At 42.7% G+C, this 12,839-nt stretch overlaps 1 protein-coding gene across 2 annotated transcripts in view; it reads left to right on the forward strand.

The window, feature by feature from the left end:
- SGCA (sarcoglycan alpha) overlaps window positions 1-12,839 on the forward strand; it is a 133,859-nt gene that overhangs the window by 45,358 nt on the left and 75,662 nt on the right. For both annotated transcript variants that reach the window (XM_085617319.1, XM_085617401.1), the window contains exons 3-4: window positions 4,319-4,473; window positions 8,606-8,678. In XM_085617319.1, coding sequence (XP_085473445.1) covers window positions 4,319-4,473; window positions 8,606-8,678 — 228 coding nt within the window. The remainder of the gene's footprint in view (window positions 1-4,318; window positions 4,474-8,605; window positions 8,679-12,839) is intronic.

Below are 12,839 nucleotides of genomic sequence, written 5' to 3' on the forward strand. Positions count from 1 at the left end.
CATAAAGCCTCTAGATCACCTAATACCATTCAGACCCTATTTTCATTTAGATCACCACGGTTGCACTGCACAAAATTAATTCTACTATTTCACATTCCTGCTGGTCCTGTAATAGCACTTAAGTGGATCTTAAACATAGATCCTAAACATAGATCCACTTACCTGTCCACATGTATATGAATTTTGGGGGAAAGTATTGAAACAAATCAACACTATTTTTCTTACCAATATCTCTTTTTCCTTTGCAAATGTATTTTTGGGCAGGATCTCGGAAGAATGGTGTGGTTGTTCCTTCAATATTAAAATTGAGGCTTGGTAATTGCTGTTGCACTCCAACATATTACTAATAATTTTAAAAAAATCCTCTAATATTTCTTTCCAGGCTTGAGATACTGCATATGTTATACTCGTAGACTGGAAAGAGCATATTTTCACCCACCTACTCTTATTATCAAGAGTGATATTATTTGGTCACCAATTGCTATATTTCTTGACCTATCCTCACATGGCCGTAATGTACATCAACCCTCCCTTGAAGAATTGACCTGGCTCTGGCACTAGCTAAACACCGGATTACGATGCACTGGAAACATCCTGAGGGGTCCAAGCCCGCGGGGTGGCAGGCAGGTGTGCTGTGCTGGGCAGCCTGGGAGGGCGAAGCGCTGCTGCAAGATTTGTGCTAGGGCAGGAGACCCATAGAGTTTGTGCGAGCATGGGTCACGATTCTGTCTGGTTTCCAGGGGGCAGGAATGATGGAGAGGACGCTGACTAGGATGACCACTGGGAATGGAGGCTTTAGAGGGGGTCATGGGTGGCCGAGGATCCGCCCTGCTTATCGCCCCACTGTTCGCACTGCCTTGGTGAACATTTGGAGGAGATTGACTGACATGGAATGCATTGGGGGGGTTGGCTTTCCCAATTTCTGATCTACTGATTTATTTTGGGAACTACAGGGAGGGGGAGGCACAGCAGGAGGGGGGAAATGGGAGGTTGTAAGTTCTTTGGTTGAATGGGTTGTTAATTGATTCAATGGGAGGCCTTGGCTGGTGGTACATGATCCATCCCTCTGTGAGTGGTGCGATACCTTGGTACACTAACTAGGCATAGTGCTGTAGCGTGTGCACATAAGCACCTGATTTGTTATCCTATGTATTTCTCAATAATATGCCTATGTCGTTGGACTGCACTGACAATTGCATTGATGCTGCTTACATATAGGATGGGGAATCACCAATATTGATGTATGTTAGATGACAAATAAACTCGGTTTAAAAAACAAAATAACATAATATAATACTGTATTTTCATTGCCTATATATCTACACCTCTCCTTGTCTATTTACTCATTTATTTATTTGATAATGTTACCTATTTTGATATTTCAATATTAGTTTTTTATGATTTGCCATATTCTCTCTTTACTTGTTTCCATTCTCCCTTCTCTACCTTTCTGCTCTTGCATTACTTACAGACTATATTTGTGGCATCATTTTCCTCAAATTATCTCTTTTTGATCTTCTTACTGTTGAGAAATCTCATTCTGCTGTTATGGCGATAAAATCTAGATTTAAAAAATGTTTTTTGATAAGCTATTTTTCAATAAATCTTTCCTCTTTCAAACTTAAAAAATGACTCAACTATATTAGCAACGAGAGCCCACTTCACAGTGGCAAAGGGGTATCTAGGGCACCCCGAGACACTCTTTATTCCTCATTTTATTATACTAACCATCTTATATTATTGTCTTCCCCAAGTCTGAACTCATTTGACCTGTCTCCTTTCACAGAATTCAGAGTCCATGCAGCTTGAATGTATTTCTTTCCACTGCCTACATAGACTCTCAGGGGCAGATTCACATGCCCCTTGCGTCATTTTTGCGCCGCTGTTGTGTCACTTTTTGTGACGCAGCAGCAGCGTAAAAATGCAGCCCATTTACAACGTGACGCATCTAGGGAGATGCGTCACGTTGTAAAGCCCTGCGTCACATTATACCTGGTCAGGTATAATGTATGCAGGGTGGGCGTTCGAACGCAAAAAAGCCTTGTAGAAGTGACACAGTGAAATCTTCAAGATTTCACTGTGCCACATTTTCACGCCTGCTTGTAAGCAGTGACGCATCACAATGAGGATATGCCTCCCCATGCATTGCTGGAGTTTCGTTGTGCTTGCGACACGACTCCAGCAATGCGTGACTTTTGCGTCAACAGATGCATCAGAATTTCTGACGCATCTGTCAATCCTTGCGCCATGGTGCGCCGTATTGTAAATACGGCGCATCCATAGTGGCGCAAGGGTTTCTCAGGGTGGCGCTGGTGAAGTCACGCATCTTTACAGATTCGTCACTTTCTTGTAAATCTGCCCCTATGTGCCTGATTCACAAAGGGCATCCGCACTCGTGGCCGAGGTCCCACAGTCGTGGCGGGACCGCCGTACTGCAGTTACCCATTGCGTGGCCACCACCACGATTACGGCTACGACTGCCGAGCCTCTGCCACGAGTGCAGAGGCCCTTTGTGAATCGGCCCCAAATATGTCTAACCTTCTTCAGACCTGTCACAGGCCAGCACAACTGTGAGAGTGCTCAAAAATAAATATACCCAGGGCCAAACAGTAGGTTTTCTTTGGTAGTGCCCCAGTGATTTTCACTGCACCCTGAGCGTGCACCACTGATAGGAATGCTACAGTCCTGCTGCATGTCCTGTGTAAAATCTGAAAGACTTTATCAGACCCTGTATGTGCTCCCAGGACCAGACTCACAACATCAAAATGCTAAATTAGTAGGGCCTGAAGATACCCACATTGCACAGATTCATTTGGAAAGCAATGTTGCATTCAGATGATCTTTGAAAGGGTATTCATAGAGCACATGAACTTGCATTACTAGTGTCCTCCAAATAGTTGCAGACTATGAAAGGAAGCATCTTGCATTATGTTACACGAGTGGTTCTTAAGCTTTTGACCCCTGTGGACCTCCATGGAATCATTACAGGAATCTGGGGACCTCCACTGAATCATTACAGAAATCTGGGGACCACCACTGAATCATTACAGGAATCTGTGGAACACCACTGAATCATTACAGGAATCTGTGGACCTCCACTGAATCATTACAGGAATCTGTGGACCTCCACTGAATCATTACAGGAATCTGTGGACCTCCACTGAATCATTACAGGAATCTGTGGACCTCCACTGAATCATTACAGGAATCTGGGGACCTCCACTGAATCATTTCAGGAATCTGTGGACCTCCACTGAATCATTACAGGAATCTGGGGACCTCCACTGAATCATTACAGGAATCTGGGGACCACCACTGAATCATTTCAGGAATCTGGGGACCACCACTGAATCATTAAAGGAATCTGTGGAACACCACTGAATCATTACAGGAATCTGTGGACCTCCACTGAATCATTACAGGAATCTGTGGACCTCCACTGAATCATTACAGGAATCTGTGGACCTCCACTGAATCATTACAGGAATCTGGGGAACTCCACTGAATCATTTCAGGAATCTGGGGACCTCCACTGAATCATTTCAGGAATCTGGGGACCTCCACTGAATCATTTCAGGAATCTGTGGACCTCCACTGAATCATTACAGGAATCTGGGGACCTCCACTGAATCATTTCAAGAATCTGGGGACTACCACTGAATCATTACAGGAATCTGGGGACCACCACTGAGTCAATAATAAATACCAGGACCTCGGCTTAAGGAATTCCGATTATTTGAACCTTAAAACAATACACAAAAATACAGAAACATGCATTCATGAAATACACACATACACAAATAATGAAATAGTTCATTTAATTCACAAACAGATATAACAAATCAAAAACGTAATTTTCATGGGAAGGTTAGGCTTTTCTAATTTCAACTAAGGCACCCCTCATCCATACTATATTCTGTTTGATGTTTTTGCACTGCTCCCACAAATCAATCTGAGGACAATAACGTAATGTTTAGCCTCCAATATCAAATTTCTTCACATTTATGGAACTTCTTTTTAATTTTTACATGTTGCTTCTTTATTCATATGCACTTTATTGATGTGTTAATATTATTTTATTTCCTAAACGGTCGCAGAGCCCCTGAGTAGCTGTCACAGACCCCCCAGGGGTCCCCGGACCACAGGTTAAGAACTCCTGTGTTACACCATGTATACATACCTGACTTCCTATACGAACCTACCTTGTACATGAAGCTTCCATGCACAAAGATTTGGTTTGCCTCATAGGCCACAATGCAGAATACGCCGTTTTGCGTGGCGTAATTCGTGGTGACTGAAATTCTTTCTGTTGTTTCAGGCGATGCCAGGGATGACCCAGTTACATTCCACGCCAAGCTACAAGAATTCCCCGATCTACCCAGATGGCTGCGCTACACCCAGAGGAGTCCTTACAAGAACGGCTACCTGTATGGTTCCCCTCTGACAACTGATATTGGAATGCAAGTCATCGAGGTAAATCATGTTGGGAGAGGGACTCTATTCACGTAGAAAGAATACTAGTGAAAAGAGGGCAACTCAAGCAAGAAAGACAACCTACTTGAGAACATTATTCTCTACAAAAGCAATAAACTCAAACCAAGTGACTACTGCCCATTACAGAAACTCACTATAAACCTCTTTCCCAGCTTGGTGGGATGGAAGTTGACTAACTTGTGCAACAGGTGGTTTAATATGTGCACGTAGATAAGATTTCAATACACAATGCATTTGTGTCTTATTACAATAGACCCTGAATGCCCCAATCTTCCCGCTCTATGTTCATTTTCTGTCTACACTTCCATGGATCCATCACCTGCATTTCGTCACTCATTGTATTTTCCTCCTTTAGAGTCTCTCTCCTCCGTTCTCCAGTGCTGGCCATAAATGTCTTCATCTTTCCCTCTCTCTTGCTTACTCACTTGCTCTATATCTCACTTACTCAAATTCCCTCAATCGCTTTCTCACCAAATTACGGCATACCTACTTTTTTCACCCAAGCAAACTTCTTCTCAGGTATTTGAATTAGCTTTTTTAATTTGCACTCACCCTTCCACCGTAGGCCTTTCCTATTATCAATACCTTGTAAACTTGATGTTCCCTACTCCCCCATTCACCATTCTGCTCTCAACAAATCTCTTCCTGACCATTTCTTTCCCCCAGTTTTCCTAGCTGCCCATCTCTTTTCTATTATTTATGATTGCGCAGACATAACCCATATTTCGCCCAGCCTAGACCATAGCTTAAGGCCCTGGTAGGTTGGTGAGGGCTACAACAGTCTGGAGACAGTGCTAGCCAAGAAGGCACTGACATGTAGTAATGCAGTAAAGTTCTATGATAACCTCAAGTGGAGATCTGCAAACCTTAACTACAGGAAGTGGCTATAGAACAGAGCGATGAGAGTATTGACAGGAGCTTTCTATGGTCCAAGTGGTGATCAATGCTGCAGAGAAGAATTGATGGGCCAACCTGAAAGGGACACACATGATCATAGTCTCATGCGTGCTTTACAGACATGGGCATTGTCAGCTTGTTTGCGCACTTTGGAAGACATCTCCTTTCTTGCCCGTCTTCCTCTATGCAACTCTGTAGCCAATTGCATTGGTAGGGACGAGCAAAACTCTGGGGTATATGATTCACGCACTTATTGAGGTTAAGTAGTAAAACGATCTGTTTTCTGTAAAAGTCACACATTTTGTAGTTTCTTCACTAGCGAGTACTCACAACCATTTAAGTTTCTTGGCATTAGCTTGAGAACAGCATTGGAAGTAGTCTAAAGCATAGAGTAAATTAAGCATGGAGTAAACGACTCCCTGGTGTAATACAAGGAACACCAGGCCTGAGATGTTTGTTAAAACCTAGGTGGTTAGGTGTTGGCATCATGGAGAGAGGCAAGTTGTTCTAAAAGGTGGAGGCGAATACTGAGAAGGCGGTCCAGTCTTTGCCTTTGAGAAGCGGAATAATCAGATCAAAGATGGCCGACTCTGGGTCCATCTAGAAAGGTAACATTGCAGCTTGGCATTGATGAGATACTGGGAAACAAAATGACTATCATGTCACATGTGTCAATTTTTGAGCAAGATTCTAACATTGAGAGGAACCCAAGAAGCGTGTGAAGCAGAGGAAGGGCATTCTCAAAGTGCCCTGGAAAAGGGCCTGATCCGCAGCTGCGTTACGGCCCAATTGAAGCATTTGTAAATGTTACTTTTAGAGTCCCAGGTATAGTGCACTGCAATAGTCCAGCCTGGATCCCATGAGAACTGTTACATCTGAGGTGCACTGAAGGCTTAAAGCTAGAGTACCAGCTTCAAGAGAGGTAGTCGTAAAAAGCTGCCACATGAAGCTGCTGATGTCCCTGAGCCATTTGCTTATTAGAATCCAGCTTGACACCCAGATTCCTTACAACCACCTCTGGATCCTAAGTCTATTGTCCAGCAGGTAGGAACTATAGATTCTCCTTGTACTTAGGTTTAACTACTTGCAGCCTATACATATTCGAATGCATATCTCTTCTGTGCAGCGCTGAGAACCGTACACCGTGGCTCCCCATGTCCATTTAGATGGAGGAGGCCCTGCTTGTTATTGGCATGCCTGTAAAAGTGCAAGCCATAGGACTCCATGAGGTGGACAAGTGTCTAAACTAAACAATGTAAATTCTGGATGCCAGAGAGGAAACCTGAGAAACACCACACACTGTTTCATGGGTTCTGATCGGTATGGAGGAGGAGAAATACCTGCTACAGAGGACCTGAATCTAGCAGCTTCCTGGTCACAGATAATAATAGGATCAATGAAGTCAAACGTGGATGATAGATCTAAAAATATCTGCCTAATTCCAATGCCCACATCAGGACACTATTGTGAGGTTATCTAGGACAGAAACAGATTTATTCAATGACACAGTTGGGACTGAGGTAGGAAAGCATCCACTTAAAGAATTCATTTGCAGAGATACAGACATGTAGGGTTTTAGTTGTGACATGGAGGGGAGACATGAGGAGGAAATTAATTGGGTATCAGATGTCAAGTATTAGGCCTTCCAGAAGCAGAGTGCCAAAGTCAGTACCAACGAGAAGCTGAAAACAGAATTAAGAGCTAGAATGAGGAGGCAGCATGGGATCTGAAAACCAAAGCAAGGCAAGGGTCCTTTGGAGCAACAGATTTCAAGTTGACTAGTGTGTGTTCACTGCAGGCTCATCCAAGGGAGTAAAGAACTCTGAAGACGTTCTCATGGGGATAAAATCTGTGGGATAAGGAAAATGCAAAGCCAAGATTTGGCTTTTGACCCTGGGCCTTCTTCTTCTCAAAATGGTTGCACAAGTCAACCCACACTTTCTTTGAAAGGGTGATAGCACTTTGTTTTGAAGAATATAATCAGAAGTGCTTCTTTGCATTTTGAACAAATATTGATGTGGTCGGAGACTAGTCATTGGGGGGTTATCTGCTGTTGACTTTGGGCTCCAGTTTGGCACAAAGCCCATCATTACATGAAAGACAGTAAGTAGCTCTTTTGGCTCCCGTCACCTCAGATTTGAGGTCGGCCCATAAATAGGGAAAGTCAGGGAGCAGATTCACACTGAATACGTTTTTGCTTTCACTGTGTTGTGGCTTCTGCATCCACTGTGTGCTGTGGGCAGCTGAGGAGTAAAGAGCTGGTAGGAGATGATAGCATTGGCATGAGAAAGAGAGAGATAAGAGAGACCATTCTTGATGGATTCTATGGACAAATACCTGTGACTTGTAAGAGAGCAGGAAGGGGAAACCTAGAAAGCAAAAAAAGTGACAACAAAAGGCAAATAGAAAAAAAGAAGCCAAAGTAATGGAAAAATAAAAACAGATTCTTTTAATATCAAAGAAAATCAACTGGACTCCAGGCAAGGAGCTAACTAATTGTTGTCAGTGGGTGTGCCAGGATATACCGTGCTGCGGTACTGAAGACATCTAAAAGGCGATGTACTTTGGCACAGCCCTGGAAGTGTTGAAGGTGTGACAGTGAGTCGAAGGGATGGTGGGAGATGGGGCCATACCAACTTTGAAGTTCAGTTTGTGTGGCCAAAAAAGAGGCTATAGGGAGGTGCTCCATTCTTAAAGATTCTCTGTTGCGCCCCCTCTATCTTTACTGTACCAGGATCAATGCTGTGCGTCCAGTGATGCCTCTAAGCCATTTGTGAATCCGAATCCAGCTTGACACACAGATTCACAGCATTGTTACTGTACCAGCATCAATGCTGTGCTCCCAGTGATATCGCCAAATCCGCTGAGCCCCTCTACCGCCCATCCGCTGAGCACAAACTCTACTAGAGCACTCCTGAGGAAGGTAGGCAGTGACATGAACTAGTAAATGGTGAGAAGAGAGCTTTCAAGTGACATTTAGAGGCCTTGCAATGCACATTCTACACAATCCTGTCAATTAATCTAATCAACTATGGCCAAGCTGGAAAAAAAAACCTGAAAGGAGCGAAGAGAACAAAATATAAAACGTATGCTAGCCATAAATAAATAAAAACCATTGACAACATCCCAGTCTGATTCAGCTAGTTTTCCTTCTATTCTCTCCCAAGCCAGTTACCTTTACTCACCCGTTTACCCTGTTTTCCCTTTCCCTCAGGTGTCAGCCTACAACAGATACACCTATGAGACTGTCAACGAGACGATCATCTTCAACATTGACTCAGCTTTAGGTAAATGCTCATTTGCTGTTTCTTGGTAATAATTTACTAATCCTGGTATTAATTTATAAACCTTGTGGGTGTCCCCATTATTTAAATATACACAATAATATCCACGGGTCTAGACAGGATCTTAGAATCACAAAAGACCTAAATGTAGTGACCAAACCTATATACCTCTAGCAGACTACAGAGGGAAAAATCCTATAAAGGACGGATTCCCATCACTCACCAGTGGTGACATGCTTCATCATCTGGGTCTCCCCCTAGTGTCACTCTAGTGGCACTAAGGGCTACAACCCTTTCAAAAGGAAAGGAGAGCTCACAGATGTTTTAATTGGGGCTATCTCATTTATAGCGACAAACAACCCGCTATACTTAGACCTACAGACGTGAATAATTGATACGTGTCGGAATATTAAGTGCAGTGCAAAGATGCAGCGAGTGTAGTGAGTTAAAATTGACCGCTGAGAGAAAAAGACCTTTATTAATATCGCTCAGAGATCAAACCTAAAAACAGTGCAAAACAACAGTTTTCAACAAATGACTGTCTAAATATGAAGGGTCAACATGTTTCAGCATAAACGGACAAGTTTTATCCTATGCCTTCTTCAGGACCACAAAGATATTGCTACTGCACAATGTGAAAAATATGCAAAATATGACTAAATGCATGTAAGGTTGGCACAAATACAACCTTGTCACCTGTAATCAGGACTGTTTACCAATTCCTCTGTGAATAACGGAATGTTTGTTTCCGTATTACATGAGGATAAGACCTCACCTCACCTGGCCGCGGCTCAGGAAAAAGGAGGCACCGCTCTCTCCGTCGGTGCCTCTGGCGGTCGATGAGCCTTTTGGGGAGGTCATTATCTGCCACCAAGTCTACCATGCCCACAGATAAATCATAAAAAATAAATAAGATCCGACAGAAAGCACTGAAGAACAGTAGTTAGGGACCTTCATAATTAAGTTATACAGCATATGCTCAAAACATAATGAAGGCAGGTCAGCTTTGAGCAGAGCTTCTCAGGGCATTAAACGTGTAATGGTTTGTCTACCCACCTGTGATCTTTGATTTGAACCATTTTAAAAGTCGATGCTGGGCTGATCATCAAGATCTGATCTGGCTTAGACCCAGCAATAGGCTTCTTGTTCTAGGGAGGAGGATGTTGGTTCCGGCATCTTCCCACAAACACCGACCTCTGATGTAGACTGGTCCTTTGCTCTGTTCCATGGTTTCATTGTGGGTCAAGTACTTAGGCTTTAGGGCAAGGTATGGTTTAAGATTAAACATAGAACCTTAAATTAAATCATGTTTTGTATTTATTCTGCCCTGATCACATGGTCAAAGTATTTACAACTGTATTAAAGCCTGCTGAACAGTTTTCAGCCATCTGTTAAGGATTGAGAACTTTTTTGAACGACAAAGGGGCACCTAAGTAGATCAATTATTTTTATTACTTGGAGTAACATGTCAATGGACTTGAACTGGAAAATAGTTGTGTGCAACTTAGTCACGATTGCCTTGATTAGTAATAAATAGACCTCCACTCTGCTGGAGATCAGGCTTCTCTCTTCATATGTGAAGATTTTCAGCCTATTATCAATGTCTTCTCAGTTCCAGGGCATGTTATTAGCCTTAAATATGCTGTTGTTAGCTGCACTGCTGTCAGATTTTGTGTTATCAGTACTACACCAGCCAGACTGTCCTACCAATGTCATGGGTGTGCAAGATGAAGCCCTCACAATTCTTTGTAGGAGATGGTGCAACTTATCATAGTAGTTTCCATTGGCTGAAGCCCTATGAGTAGATTATGAATGGAATGTGTGCAAACCTATTACTTCTTTTCAGAAGTGCTTCTAGCAAAGACGGCCTCAGTCCAAACTGCAGCATTTGCAGAATCAACCTTCTTATCAACAATTTCTAAAAGAATGAGAACATCACAGATATGAGACAAGTTAACACATTGTATGCACTGGCTGAAATGTGACCAATAATGGAATCAATACCTGGAGCAATGATGTACCTTTGTCCTTTGGCTTAACTATCTTCTCTAATCTTCCTGCCCAGACCATGGTGCTACTCTTCATCACAAACCAGAGCAAGGTAAGAGTTCTGTACATGATTGGGCCTCTAATAGGAAGGCATCAATTCCTGCTCCTTACTAATGTGATACGTGATATGATATGGGGTCATCAAGAGCTTCTGAATGTGCTAGTACCTCCCTGCAAGTCATGAGGTGAAATAAGTAATCCAAGTAACTTTGAAGATTTGGGCAAATGGATACATATGTAGAATTCTGTTGTATTATAATTGGGCATACAAAAGAAGATTTTGGTGGACAGACGTGCATTATGAGGGATTCCATTAGTGCTGATATGTCCATTGGATGTGTTTAATGGAAAACAGGAACCTTTTTCCCTCATATGCCTAGCCAGTCCTGGCATTAGGCATCTTGTTCTATACAAAAGATTGTTGTTTCACATTTCTTCCCAAAGACATCAGGCTCTCCGATTGACTGGTCCACTGCATTGCTTCATGGTGCTAAATAAGACAACCAAAATACCTATCAATAATTAGGGAGCCAATATGGCCAACTGATCCATAATACAGCAAATCCCAGTCTCCAGATGCATCCATGCCTTCCCATCTCGCCGTCGTCCGACATTTACCATGGGCAGGCTGAGTAATTTCTGGCTAGAAATCTTATTTGGTTAGTAAATCAGTTAAAAAAAAATCATAGTTCTACTGAGATCAGACACAACAGAGAACTTTAAACCCTAGAACCATTAAAATACAAAAACAATAACTGCAGTGGAAAATAGATCCATAGCCAACTGAAAGTAAATCATGCATCAAGGGTGCAAGCAGAGCAGAGAGCTAAGACGATACATCATTTTGTACTCTTTACTGGTCAAACAGTTTTAAGTAACAGTGCCTTCAGTGCCTTGTTTAACCGAAACAATTTACAGCTGGGCTTAGCCCTCCCTAATAGTGTCATCCTAAGCTGGTTTTACAATGAGCACCGTTGACAAGCATATTCTCAACAACGATTCTAAGGTTCTTGATATTAATTACATTTGAACTCTTTTTTTAAAAATTTTTTTTAAATACTTTATTGGTTTTCACAAGGTATACAGAAGATGTATAGCCTGGTACGCAAGGGTATCCAAGGCAGAATTTTACAAATGCATGCATAATGTGAGTTGTTACGCCTTAAAGGATAAACTAGCCTACCTCAGCGAACATTGGCAACCGGTAATCAGGACAGGCAAAGGAAAGGAGAAAGGGAAGAAAAAGAAAAAAGAAGAGAGAAGGGAGAGAGGAGATACGGTTAGGCGAGCTGAAGCATCGCATTTGCATATCTATACACATGATTGCACAAGAAAGGTCGATAATGGCATCTTTACATAACATGACGGGCTGGTGAGTGTACCCATAAGGCAAATCCCTAGAGTCCTTTATAAAGAAGGAGCGGCAGTAATGTGGGGGCATATCATCAAGGGCAATATCGCCACTTTAGCGTCACTTTTTGCCGCTAAAGCCGCAATATTTTTATCGCCCTATCAGCAAGCTGTCGCTAACAACAGCGACAGTTTTCTGAAAATAGCACCCGTTTATTGCTAATGACATGCAAATTAGGCGTTCCCCACTAAAATGTAATGAATAATGCCACTAACACACCATCGCTCTATTACCAATGCGGAGCCATATCCGCGAAGCGATGAATAAAGGTGCGCTAAGCACCGTTCATCGCAACTATTTAATGCCAGTAAAATTGTTTACTTAACCACCTTTAACATGGGAGGTGGATTGTTATGTTGAGTCCACGCTTGCCTATTAGCAAGCTTTTCAGTATCACCCTTGCATTATCGCAGGATTTCACCCCCTAATCCCCGCTATCACTGGATTTCACATCGCATCTTAGCAAAGCGTTGATAATTTGCCGCTAAGAGTGCAATGCGATCCAGTGATAGACGGCGATATCGCATTTGCTTGCTAATATGGCCCGTGGTTTCTTGGTGAGCTCTTTATTCATGGAGGTTCAAAAGAGTCTAGAGACGTGTCTAGAGAGTTCCATAGAGTCCTGGTTGACGGTTTCCATGGGGAGCTTTGTAGGGCTTTGTTGTCTGCCGCACTGAGGTGGATGATCCAGTTTAACCAGCTCT

This window comes from Triturus cristatus, chromosome 1_1 (genome assembly GCF_964204655.1).
Source record: "Triturus cristatus chromosome 1_1, aTriCri1.1, whole genome shotgun sequence".
Taxonomy (NCBI): Eukaryota; Metazoa; Chordata; class Amphibia; order Caudata; family Salamandridae; genus Triturus; species Triturus cristatus.